Genomic DNA, 13,049 nt, shown 5'->3' on the forward strand with positions numbered 1-13,049 from the left:
ATGAAAACATACAATGGAGATTTTATAGCTCTCTTAGTGTATGTTGATGATATACTAATTGCAAGCAATTCTGTCCAAGCAGAGTCTGATGTCAAAGAATTTCTGAAGTTAGAATTCAAACTCAAGGACCTTGGTAAAGTAAAATACTTTTTAGGACTCGAGATTACCAGATCACTAGAAGGCATATCAATATGCCAAAGAAAATATGCTTTAGACCTTATGGAAAAACAAGGATTACTTGGAACTAAGCCTGTGAGTACACCAATCGACTATAATCACAAATTGTCAAAATTCAATGATGAAGACAAGCTGACAAATCCAACAAGCTACAAACAACTAGTTAGAAAATTGCTATACCTGACATTTAACAGACCTGACATCTCATATGCAATGCAGGTCCTCTCACGGTTCATGGAGAAGCCTGGCATTCATCACCTTGCAGTAGCTCATAAGGTCCTGAAGTACACCAAAAGGGCACCAGGTCAGGGAATATTAATGAAGTCAAAATGCAATTTAAGAATATCTGGATACTCAGACAGCGATTGGGCAGGATGCCTTGACACTAGAAAATCAATCACAGGCTACTGCATCTTCATTGGTGATTCCTTGGTGAGTTGGAAATCAAAGAAACAGTCTGTAATGGCAAGAAATTCAGCAAAGGCAGAATGCAGATCCATGGCTGCAACTTGTCGTGAAATCATATGGCTAAGGTCTTTAATGGCTGATTTTGGGATTAATCATTCTGAAACTGTGAACCTATACTCAGACAGTCAATCAGCGATACAAATCAGCAAAAATCCTGTACTTCATGAGAAGACAAAACATATAGAAATGGACTGCTATTTCATTAGAGATAAGGTATTAGCTAGATTGATTAACCCCTTGCATATTTCAACACAGTCACAGTTGTCAGACATCTTCACCAAAGCACTTCAACCGAGACAATTCTATAATCTATTGAACAAGATGAATGTTCATGACATTCACAGTTCATCTTGAGGGGGAGTGTTAGACATTACCCTTATGCTAGTGATTCAAATAAATGTTGGAAGAATGAAGAAACACAAATGAAGTGAAGAAAGGTGAGTATATCAGCTTGTGAAAAGAAAGGGAGAAGAAGGATCAAAACTCACCATTTAAATAAAGGCAGAAGCTCAATACGCAGTGTTTTTATTTTGCTTTTAAATTTCAGTTTAGAAGTAATCATTGGTTAGTTAGTTAGTGTTTAGCTTTACTCTTTCTTCACTAATTGTATACATGTACATATAAATACTACCATGTAATACCTTGATTCTTGAATGAGAGAATACCAAGACACATACTCATCCATGTGCGCCGTCTCTTCCCTATCCTCCATTTCTTATGCTTATGACAGTTTGAGCTTTCTAATTATATGCTGTATTTTTGTGGTCAAGATGTGAAGGTGCATATGTAATTTCTCATTCACGGTTACAAAGATGTTTTGGCTTGGAATCAAGCCTGTTTTAGCCAGTTTATTTTAGCCAATTACTTCTTGTTTTGGGACTGCCCAGCTTTCCCTGATTCTTTAGAAAATGAATAAGAATTCAATTATCACCCCCCACCAAATTAATTGATGCAAGAACACCTTTGCTGCTTTTATTTCTGAATTACCATTTTAAATAATTCTTGTTGATTATAGATAGCGATTATAATAATAAATTAATATAGTTATAAGGTTTATCTCATGTAGAGGTAAGAAATTTAATTTTGTTGAATCACTTTCATTAAAAGATAATTTACATTTTTTAGAATTCTTTATTCAATAGATTTCTAAATGTAACCCTATAAAACATTATTATTGTTTAATAAAAAAAATTGCAAGTATTTATGTGCAACCAAGAAGCAAATACTACTAGCTAGAAACAAATGAAACAGAGTACTGGAATAAAAGGAATAAAAGATAAGAATTAACAGCCACAGTTTTGAGAGTCTGAAGATGACCTTGATGGTGCACTACTATATAAAAACCATCCGTTTCAAAGCAGTAAAATGAGTATATGAACTGGAAAATTGGCTAATAGGAAAGCAGATAAATAATGAAGCAGGGAAAACAGGGTTGCCCTGCTGGGAGGTGCAACCATTTTGTTTTCGTCCGTTTCCTAAAAACCCAACTCATTTTGTGTGTTGGTTGCAAACATGCCTCCATTATTTCACATAAAGATTCTGAGATAACTCCTTGAGAAGGAGAGATGGGTGAAGGATTCAAGAATTGGTTTGCCAAAACTTCATTATCATTGAAGGTTATTCTGTTTGCAGTGCTTTTGATTCTGGTGTCAGGTTCTGCTTCCCTTTTTGTTCAAAGACGCTCCAACTGGGCTTTAATTTATGCCGTCCCTACTTCATCTTCTTCAAACACTAATTTAGCTGCAGTACAGAGGCCAAGTTTACATGCAAAAGAATGTGATAGTCCAGTAGATTTGCATTCAGAGGTGGTAGTGTCGGTGGATGATCACAGCAGGAAAGAAGCTTTGTCAGATGAGGCTGCCCTTAGCAAGTCTGTTTCTCCAACAATTGATGCTCAGTCCTTGCAAGTTCAGCAGTTTGTAAGAGCTCTTTTTCTCTCTCATGGACAGTTTCTTACATTCTATGGCGTTTATGTTTTTATCAATTGCTTTAGTATGATGGCTTAGAAGTTAGAACCACATCTCTTTAATTTGCTGTCATTTACCACATTTTTAGCTTAATTTTGTTGATTCTCATAAGCACTTAAGAATTTAGGTCCATGACTTCATGTCTTTTCCCTTTGCTTTATTTGAAGTTAGTGATCTCTTTGTTGCCTCGTTGATTGAGTTTGTTCTGCCAAATCAGAAAAAATAATGCCAATCAAAAATCATATACTTGATTTTAAATTTCTCTGATTCATCATGAAATCTTTATTAAATTTTTACATTCTGATAACTCAAACTCTTATTACTCTATTAGGCATCATTGATGCAATAGGTATTTAATCATCTAGTTTAAAAGGATAATTACTGATAACCATCATTGTCCACTCCCTATTATTATCTACAAAGTCATTAATTCTTACACAAATAGGGTGCCATTATTAATATTTTAACTTTCTTTTTTTTATTGGAAAAAGTTTAAAAATAACGAAGTTAAATGGCTTAATCATTAAACTATATGAACATCGAGAAAGAAAAAAAGTTGACAACATATCCTTTATTCATCCTTACTTCATTATTCCTTGGGCATGCAAATCATATGAGTAACACTTGCCCTTAAGTAATTAGTGTAAGAAATTTTAGACGAATTGTGAGTAGGATTTGGATTTTTTCAATATTTCACTTGATGTCAATGCAATGCTTCCCTTCCTAAATTATATGGTTTGCTTAGTGACTTTAATTATGATTAATTCAATAGAACGGCAGAAATGAAGACAACCCAAACATGTCAATAAGCGAAAACTTCAGCTCCACCACACCCTTCAAAGAAAATGATTCGATTGATCCTCCTTTGAAGCACAGAAGACGAAGAGTCTACACTAAATTGGATAGGCTGGAAGATGGTCTACGGAAAGCTCGAGCTGCCATTAAAAAAGCTATGAACGGGAGTCAATTACAGGATCCTGATTACATCCCCGATGGCCCCATTTACAGGAATGCCAAATTCTTTCACAGGTATCCCATCATCTTTAGTAGGTTATTAGCATATTTCATATTCTCCTTCTCTTTTGCTCAAGAATTATATATATATACAATAATATATATATATATTTACATCATTTTTCGAGTCAATCCCTTTGTTATTAAGTTAAAATACAAATTTCTGTTTTACTCCCAAAAGAAACTTGAAAATCAGTAGTTTGTTTGTTGTAAGAGAGTTTTAGGGGTGATTGTCAATCATCGATATGCATCTTCTGTAAAAGTAGAAATAATTCATTTCCAAACATTTTCGAAGTTAGCAATGTTAAGAGCCACTCATTTAGTATCAAAGATCCTCAACTTAATCTCCATCCAAGCTTAACTCGGCTTGTCGATCACAAGGCTGCGATAGGGGAGTTATTATCTCCACGCACATGAATTTTGAATCGTCGGAGTGATGCTAAATTTGTTTGCATGCTTCAAGTCGCGTTATTGGACCACCCCGTCAAGCCAATGGAAGGCACTACAATCTGTAGAAAAGACAAGCGACTCCAACTGCAATGGGAATCCAATAGAAACAACAAGCCCTGTTGAGGCAAACATGGCCTACGAAGGTTCTCCATTTCCCAATACCTTGGTCTTGTCTTATGTAAGAATGCCCTGCATTTGGACACTCGTGAAAATACAGGGTGGACCTGTAAGTGTTTCCTCACCCCAAATCTAGGCCCTGTCTTGTATCCCAAGAGTCGTGCAATCAAGGCAGCCTGTGGGTTTGGTGGTGGACATTAAGAGTCGCCCAGTTCAAGCCTATGAGCTGAAGGTGGCCTTGTTAATTGCAGCCCGTGTCTATTGTTAAAAAATAATATATTTTATAAAATTCAAATATTTTACATTGTCAAAATATATCAAAGGTGAATGTTTTATATTGAAAAACCAACAATGAGCTTGTTGCAATAAAAAAAAACAGAGTGAGCTCACGTGCACACAAGATTAGGGCAAACAGTTAGAAACTTCATATACCCAAGTGCCTTTTTATAGCTTGACTTTATTTTTTAAAAACTTTTTCAGCCTTTGATTAAATCAAACTCCAACTCTACCAAGTTTCTGCCTCTTTTCTTCTCTTAAACTTTCTCTGTTGGGTTTTCTTCTTTTTTTCCTTTATGTTGTTCCTGTCATCTGTTAATAGTTTGTGCAAACTATAAGGAATGGTCTGTTGAATCATAGAGGACAACCGCTACAGTCTTTTTACACCAACAAAAATTATTCTTAAACACAGTTATACTACGCTTCAGACCAATTACTGCTTTTACTAGTTTTATATTCCTTTGTTTCTAATATTTTTCTAACATCTACCTCACCCCTCTCCATTTCCTAATTATCCAATTTCCTAGCTAAATTCATAGCATTAAGAAAAAAAAAAATCTTAGCAACACTTGCACTTGGAGCAATAACTAAACCAAACTTGATTTTGCAGTTTAGATACAAAGGAAAGAGTAATTTCGTAGTTCGTCATTCCCACTAGAATAAAATTAAGTAAGCAAATGTTTCAATTTTTCACTATATCTTTATGGAGGAAATAAGGTCAGTGTTTGCCTTTTGTTTCCAGGTAAGGAAACAACCTTAATACTATTTTGTGTACTTAAGAGAACTTTTCATGGTTTTTACTATATTGTAGTGCTTCCTACTCTAATTCCAGGACTTTCTGCTTCTTGTTTGCAATGACAGGAGCTACCTGGAAATGGAAAAAAAGTTCAAGATATATGTTTACAAAGAAGGGGAGCTTCCACTATTTCATGACGGTCCTTGCAGGCTGTTGTACACTATGGAAGGACAGTTTATCAATAAGATGGAGGTTAATAAAAAGTTCCGAACCTACAATCCTGAGAAAGCCCATGTCTTTTACCTTCCTTACAGCGTAACAAGGATGGTCCAATATAATTGGGTGCGGGGTACGCCTATGAAACGCTTAGGGGGGATCGTCTTAGACTATGTAAACGTTATTGCAGGGAAATATCCCTTCTGGAATCGAAGCCTTGGCGCTGACCATTTCATGCTTTCTTGCCATGACTGGGTAATTAGCTTTTTCGGCTTTACAGTAGAGAACAGAACTGTGATGCTAAAATAATGTTCCATTAATTTCTGACTACTTATAGTTTTGTTTCAGGGGCCTGCAACTAGTTTTTACGTTCCTGATCTAGTGAAAAACTCCATCCGTGCTCTGTGCAATGCAAACACCTCCGAAAGGTTCAACCCCATGAAGGACGTATCCATTCCAGAAATTAGTCTTAAAAGCAGTAGGCTAGAGGGCTTGATTGGCGGGCCGTCTCCATCACAGCGTACAATCCTGGCATTTTTTGCAGGGGGGAATCACGGTTTTGTAAGACCAATACTGTTTAGGCATTGGGAGAAAAAGGATCCGGCTATTAGAGTTCACAATTACCTTCCAAAACGAGTACCTTACTATGACCTAATGAGGCAGAGTAAGTATTGCCTTTGCCCCAGTGGTTATGAAGTTGCGAGTCCGAGAGTTGTTGAGGCCTTGTACAATGGCTGTGTTCCAGTGCTGATTTCGAAAAGTTACGTGCCGCCATTTAGTGATGTCTTGAATTGGAAGATGTTCTCTGTGATGGTTTCCCTAGAAGATATTCCAAATCTGAAGAAAATATTGATGAGTATACCAGAAAGGCAGTTTATAACAATGCAGAAGAGAGTTGTCCAAGTGAGAAGGCATTTCGAGTTGCATGTGACTCCCAAGAGGTTCGATGTATTCCATATGATCCTTCACTCTATTTGGCTTAGAAGATTGAATGTCAAAGTCAGTAATGAACCTGGAAATATTTTGGATTGATGAATTAATAGACTACTCCATCTCTGTAAAAAAAGTAAGTTGCCCCCCAGCCGGTGCGTAACGGAATACATAATTTAAAGAAAATTGTTTTGCAATTTGATGATGTAGTTAAGTCAACTTGTAATTGCAAACAAATCTTTTTTTTTTTTTGTGATAAATGGTATTTTTATTAATCCAGGGATAGCTAGCAGGGAAAGCTCAGCTACATCATAACTATTCAGCTATTTTATACATTACAAATGAAACAATCAAAGGTTAACAGTACAAATATCAGAAAATTCAAGAACTTTTGCTCCAGGAAGAGATCAGCAAGAGAATTATTAGTCTTTGCTGGGATGGGTTTTGGAGTATTTTGATCACAGAGAATTATTATATTTTGTTAAATCCAGTGAGGGTTGGTACGTAGTAACTTTATTGTATTATTTCAATAATTACCAAGCTTAAATTTTGGACAAAAAGACATCATGAGATTTTAAACTTTGTAATTGACATTTTTTCATTGTGAATTAATTATATTCGGATTCTGTCTTGTGATTTTTTTCTTGACCTTGAGAATTTTTTCATATATATAATGTGTTTTATTTTTAGTTGCTACATGTTATATTTGTTGATATATACCTTTTTTTAATTTGACTTAAATAAATTATATTATAATCATTATTGAATTAAACTTGTTGATATTTATTGCTCAAGGTCCAACACCTAGAATGTATCAAGCACTCAAGTAGAGGTGCATAAATATGGGATTTTCAAGTGCTCAATCTGATTTCAGTTTCTTGTTCCTAAACACGATGGATAATTGCTTGAATGGCCATAATGGATAAGGTTCCTACTAAATTCACAGACTAAATGTTTAGCTTGAATATTTCTCTACCTAGCACTAACTGCTTTCTTTGAAATCTGATGCAACTCGAGATTGCCTGTGTTCTTTGTTATCCAGTCTCTAGGCAAATCTAGTACAAAACTGTACAAGCCTGAAGTTGGTGAGTTTCAAATATTGCCTGGAATTAGTGCTTATATTAGGGAGAAAGATATATAAGAGGAAAGTATGGTAAACAGCCACCCTAAGTTTCAATGTTTTTGTAGCATTATCTGAGATTGTAAAATATAGTCTCATTAATGATCTCCCCAATGTTGTCAAACCTGGGGAGTGATAAGATATTTTGGTTGATTAGTCTAACTTTACTAATGCTGCAACCCATGCAACTTAATTTATTTCTTTTGATTTACACTCTTGTACAAATATTTGGAGTTTTTATTCTGTATTCTAGAAAATAAATGACTTAATTTAATTTTCATGAAACAGAATCAACTTTATGCTTACAGTACTATAGGCTAATAATGTTGCAGAGCTAGAACCAAACAGATAATTGAAGGAATAGAAGGTAAGCGTTTGGAGACAACATCACAACACATCAAAAAATTATTTACCACGTGGCACGTGGTACGACACGTGGATTGACAGCAGATGCAACAGAATCTGCCTAATGGCCATGAAGCATCTGCATTAGGCATCATCGATATCTCCCAGACCCAGTAGCATCCGTCCACCGCTTAGTGGCATCACTGGGATTCGCGTGCAAACAAACACGTCTTCCTTCATCAGCATGTCTTCCACGTGTCAAACCATCATCTCATTACAATACGTGGCAGTCAATGAGAGAAAAGTTTCTTCCTTACGTGTCATGTTCACTGGATTGAAGCAATTTGTATGAATGCAAATCTTCTGCCCCGAATTGGTGCCCCATTTCCTGCCCCCTTTACAAAATTATGCCATCTGTCCAATAAATGGAAGTTTATTAACGGCACGTTAACTCCCTTCTTTTTTTTCTTTTCCAATGTTTTCAATCGTTACTCTCCGGTTTTTGCTCTTTGCTTCTTCTTCAGTCATGGTGGAGGCTTCAGACAATAGCAAGTTTTAGTTTTCGCCTGGTTCTTAACCGAGGATGACTTGTTCATGAACAAGAGTAAAGCAAAGAACAATCTCAAGGAAGATTGTTTTGGATTAGACCACTTATGCATGGACAAAAAGAAAGCTAAGAACAATCCCAAGAATTCCAAAGTTTTGTTTTTTGAAAAATAATTATTAACAGAAAGTACATACAGTGCCATTTTTTTTTGACAGGATTGACCACATTTTTATGGATGTTCTCTGCTCTAATAATGTTATTGGGTTCAAATTTAGCAAAATCAATGAAATGGTTGTTTTTCAGAAATAAATACCGTAATGGTGGAATAGCACAGAGCTTAAAAATTGGGGAAAAAGAGAAGAAAAAGCCGCACTTGATCATCCTCTTCATATCTGGGTCTCAAGCAACTTCATTGGTCACAATATTTGACATAGAGTGAACCAGACTGATGCAAGTACAAGCCACATAATCATAAGCTTGAATTTGCGTATAGAATATCAAAATCAAAAAATTTGGTTACACTTGGGATGAAAACAAAGACTCTGCTAGACGCCCGACATATTCAGTCATAAGCTTAAACCACACCCAAAAATCATCCCACAGACAAAATATCCCTGAACAGCAAAAGAGTCAAAAACACAGAATCTTCAAGAGAAACACAATGAGTAGAAAGACCATCCTCCATTCCCTTAGCATGATATAGAAATATAAAGAGCGAAAGATCATACAAGTATTCCTCGTGAATATGCATTTATATGTCAGAGTTGAGTTGTTCTTGTATTATTGCAGTGAGTTCCTGTTTGAGGTTTGATTGAGATTGAAAAAGCAATGGCGACAAGGCAAGAGAAAGAGCAAAGAGCAGAGGCAGCAGCGAGACAAGCAGCGGATGATCTTCGGGATGTTGACAGAGGAAGACTCTATGACGAAAGAGTTGTATACAAGGAGGAGTTGGATCAATCACCGCAGCAACAGCAACAAAGGCCAGGAGTTTTTGGAACCGTGTTGAGGGCTGTCGTTGATAAGAGACACGAGGCAGAGGATTTCACAAGGGAAGGAACCGATCTAGCTGCAGAGAACACGAGGGAGACCAAAGATGAAGCAGCGGAGAGGGCTAAGGAGTACAAAGACAATACCACTGTGAAGGAGAAGTAAACTACGGATGAAGCTGAGAGGAAGATGGGGGAATACCAAAACTATGCAGCCGAGAAGGCGAAAGAAGCAGCTGAAGCAAAGGACACTACAAAGGAAAAGACTCGTGAGTATAAGGAGTATTTAGAGCAAAAGTCCAGGAAGGCATCTGAGCAGGCGAGTCAGGCATCTGAGAAAGCGGAGGAGTTAGCTCAGAGGGCAAAGGACACTGCCAGGGGAAAGGCTGCTGAGTACAAAGACTATGCTGCTGAGAAAGCAAAGGAGTCCGCACAGAAGGCGAACGAGGTTAAGGACACCACAAAGCAAAAGGCTGATGAGTATACTAATTATGCCGCCCAGAACGCAGAGGAGACGAAAGACTCTGCGGCCCAGAAGAAAAAGGAGACGAAAGACTCGGTAACAGGTAAAACTTACACAGAATCTGCCGCCCAGAAGGCAAAGGAGACAAAAGACTCTGCCGCCCAGAAGGCAAAGGAGACGAAAGATTCTGCTGCCCAGAAGGAAAAGGAAACAAAGGACACCGTAGCTGGGAAGACTTCTGAGTATACAGGTGATGCAGCGCAGAAGGCAAAAGAAGCGAAGGACACAACAACGGGAAAGGCCGCTGAGTATAAGGACTATGCAGCTGAGAAAGCCAAGGAGGCAAAAAGTACCACAGAGCAAAAGGCTTCTGAGTATACAAGCTATGTGGCACAGAAGGCTAGGGAAGCAAAGGATACTCCAATGGGAAAAGCGTCCGAGTACAAGGACTATGCAGCCGAGAAAGCCAAGGAAGCAAAGGACGCGACAGCTGAGAAGGCCAAGGATGCCGCAGAAAAGGCAAAACAAGGGACAGAATATGCAGCGGAGAAGGCAAAAGTAGGAAAAGGTGCTACTGCGGAGAAGATGAACGAGTGCAAAGATTACACCGCTGAGAAAGCAAAGGAGAGTAAGGATACCACTGTTAGTACGCTTGGGGAGTTGAAAGACTCTGCTGCTGACGCTGCAAGGAGGACTATGGGCTTCCTCACTGGAAAGACAGAAGAAACGAAAGAGAAGGCATCAGAGACTGCAGAGAAAACCAAGGTGATGAATCTTATTTATTCCAACTTTTTTTTTTATTTTGGAACTTTCATTAATACTCAATAGTTATTCAGGAAAAGTTGAGTGAAACAACGGAGTCAGCTAGACAGAAAATGGAAGAGATGAAGCTGAGAGGCGAAGAGTTCAAAGAAGCTGGAGGGGATTATGATGGTTTGGGACGTGAAGGTGTCTCAGAGACAATTATGATTAAACTTGAAGATACCCCAGCAGGAGCTGTTGCTGCTACGCTGAAAGCATCTGATCAGATGACTGGCCAAACTTTCAATGATGTTGGGTGGATGAACGAGGAAGGCGTTATACGCGTAGAACGCTCCGGTAAAACCAAAAGGTAATCTCAAACCATCTGCATATGCCCTTCGGATAGGGTGGGACTATTTGTGTTGCTTCTTTCTATGGTTTTGCTTCTGTTTTTGTATCTTCTTGCTATAAAGTACTTTTTTGTTGCATGTCTGTGTTCATGAATACTTGGAATGGGTACTCCATTAATAAAAACCACCCAAAGATGGGAACGAAAATGACGTATGTATTTTGGAGCAAGGTGACAGTCGCTACTCTCCGTTGATAAGAACTCTGGTTGAGCTTCGAGTTTTACTTTTCGTTTCATAGTTAAGCTTTTTTGTTCGATGAAGAAAGCCCAACTCATGTTCGAACTTAAAATGATGGGCTGATCAAGGTCAGAGCGCTCAGCTTGTCCCCAAGCAGAGCCCATTTGGGTAGTGGGGTCGATCAAAATATAAGCTAGCGATTGCTCCGAATGTCCAATGAGGAAAGAGCACTTAAAAAATCTATAGTTTCCAAAGGTAAATACATAAATCTCCACGTAAAATGGATGGCAAATTACTTACCAAATACCAAGAGGTAAAGATGAGAAGGTTCTATGTTCGGAAATTTGTGGATAATGGTGACGAAAATATTGCTGTGAGCGGTAGTTGCGTGTACAGTCACGATTGTGGATTAAGACGAAAGTGAAAAAAGATTGTTTTCTTGATATGTCGTGACAAATACAATGTTAGTAGTTGCCCACTTATCATAAATCTACATTTTACTTTTATTATTATTATTATTATTACTCTCTAACTTTTTTTGTCCTGCAAGGTAAGCTAGAGAAGTTAAACTTTTGTAATTATATCACAAATCTTTTCATCTCATAAGTATTATTCATATTTATCCATTACTTTTTTCGTTCCATAAATATTATCCCATTTTAATTTTCTTTAGTTAAATTTTTTTATTTTAATTTTAATTGTTTAAAATATTTAATTAAATTAAATATTAATAAGTATATATTTAAAAACTAAAATGTTAAATTAAATAATAGTGATCAAATTTGAAAAAGAAAATTGACTGAGAAAATTCACATGAAAAAATTTGATTGAGAAAAATCAAATTCATACATTAAGGACAAAAGAAGTGATTCATTAAAGTCAAGTGAGGTTTCCACGATGTTGCTTGTCAAGAATGAGTTGAACATTCAGGGCAATCAATTCTTGCCCACACCAGTGTACTCTAAAATGTAGAGCAGTACAAAACTCAACTGAGGTTAGAGTCCTTATTCAATAATGCCAAGCAAATATCCCTTTCTGTCTTGCTAGAACACTGCAGATGAGGAATGACAGAATCCTTGGATCCATTAATTTCAACCATGTAATACACGCACATCATTCAAAAACTTGCTAATTTCCATATGATTGCTATATGTCATGCTACTATTTATAGTTTGATTGCTTTCATATGCATGTCTCCTTTTTGTCTAACCAATACAGAAACATCCTTCATTCTATTGGAGGGAAATTATGTTGTCACAGTTTGATAAACAAACTAATAACCAACAACAGTTCAAAACGGCCAACCTACATTATCTACTATCTCACTCATCTCGGATCAAGCTAAAGAAGCACATCTCATTACATTTGCAGTCCACTTTTATTCATTTAAATGTATGAATTTGATTTTGTTGGTCGATAAATGAAGACTCTTTGGAGTAGACTTGCCTCTTATATCATAAATGAAATTAATAATACATATTGAGTTGAGCAAGAAGAATGCGTTTTGTTGTTACTGGTAGAATTGTTGGTCGGTAAATTTGATACCATGCATCCTTTTTGGAGTCTAAACTTTACCGATCGAATATGACTACATAAAGTTTATCAGGAATTTTTGTTGATATTTCGTCGGTGATTTATTATTCATCTATCGACAATCCATCAATAATTACTGTTACATTGAAATAAATTTAACCAAAAGTTTAAACCATGAGTTTTCATTTGATATTCCAGTCATTAAAGTACTTACTTGTGTCTAGATATTGGCACACACAAGGTTTTCGTCTCAAGACATGTTTTGTTTGATGAAATACAGTTTCCCTCTCCACAAATCTCAAATTCAATTAATAAATCTCCTATTTCATCCTCAGAATCCAGTCATCAAAGTGCTTACTTGTGTCTAGATACTGGC

General features: G+C 36.8%; 4 protein-coding genes across 4 annotated transcripts; all 4 read left to right on the plus strand.

Moving 5' to 3' along the window:
• Nucleotides 1-999, plus strand: LOC18598121 (uncharacterized mitochondrial protein AtMg00810). The gene has a single exon (XM_018120898.1). It carries the CDS (start codon nt 1-3, stop codon nt 997-999), a length of 999 nt encoding a protein of 332 aa, XP_017976387.1.
• Nucleotides 1,991-6,649, plus strand: LOC18598122 (probable glycosyltransferase At5g03795). The gene is made up of 4 exons (XM_018122399.1): nt 1,991-2,564; nt 3,385-3,641; nt 5,331-5,676; nt 5,770-6,649. The coding sequence occupies exons 1-4, from the start codon at nt 2,211-2,213 to the stop codon at nt 6,451-6,453; spliced, it is 1,641 nt and encodes a 546-aa protein (XP_017977888.1). The 5' UTR covers nt 1,991-2,210; the 3' UTR covers nt 6,454-6,649.
• LOC108661873 (embryonic protein DC-8-like) lies at nt 7,717-9,709 on the plus strand. Its single transcript, XM_018120740.1, has one exon. It carries the CDS (start codon nt 9,192-9,194, stop codon nt 9,513-9,515), a length of 324 nt encoding a protein of 107 aa, XP_017976229.1. The 5' UTR covers nt 7,717-9,191; the 3' UTR covers nt 9,516-9,709.
• On the plus strand, nt 9,450-11,041 carry LOC108661872 (embryonic protein DC-8-like). Its single transcript, XM_018120739.1, has 2 exons — nt 9,450-10,577; nt 10,649-11,041. The coding sequence occupies exons 1-2, from the start codon at nt 9,540-9,542 to the stop codon at nt 10,925-10,927; spliced, it is 1,317 nt and encodes a 438-aa protein (XP_017976228.1). The 5' UTR covers nt 9,450-9,539; the 3' UTR covers nt 10,928-11,041.

Source organism: Theobroma cacao, chromosome 5, assembly GCF_000208745.1.
Source record: "Theobroma cacao cultivar B97-61/B2 chromosome 5, Criollo_cocoa_genome_V2, whole genome shotgun sequence".
Taxonomy (NCBI): domain Eukaryota; kingdom Viridiplantae; phylum Streptophyta; class Magnoliopsida; order Malvales; family Malvaceae; genus Theobroma; species Theobroma cacao.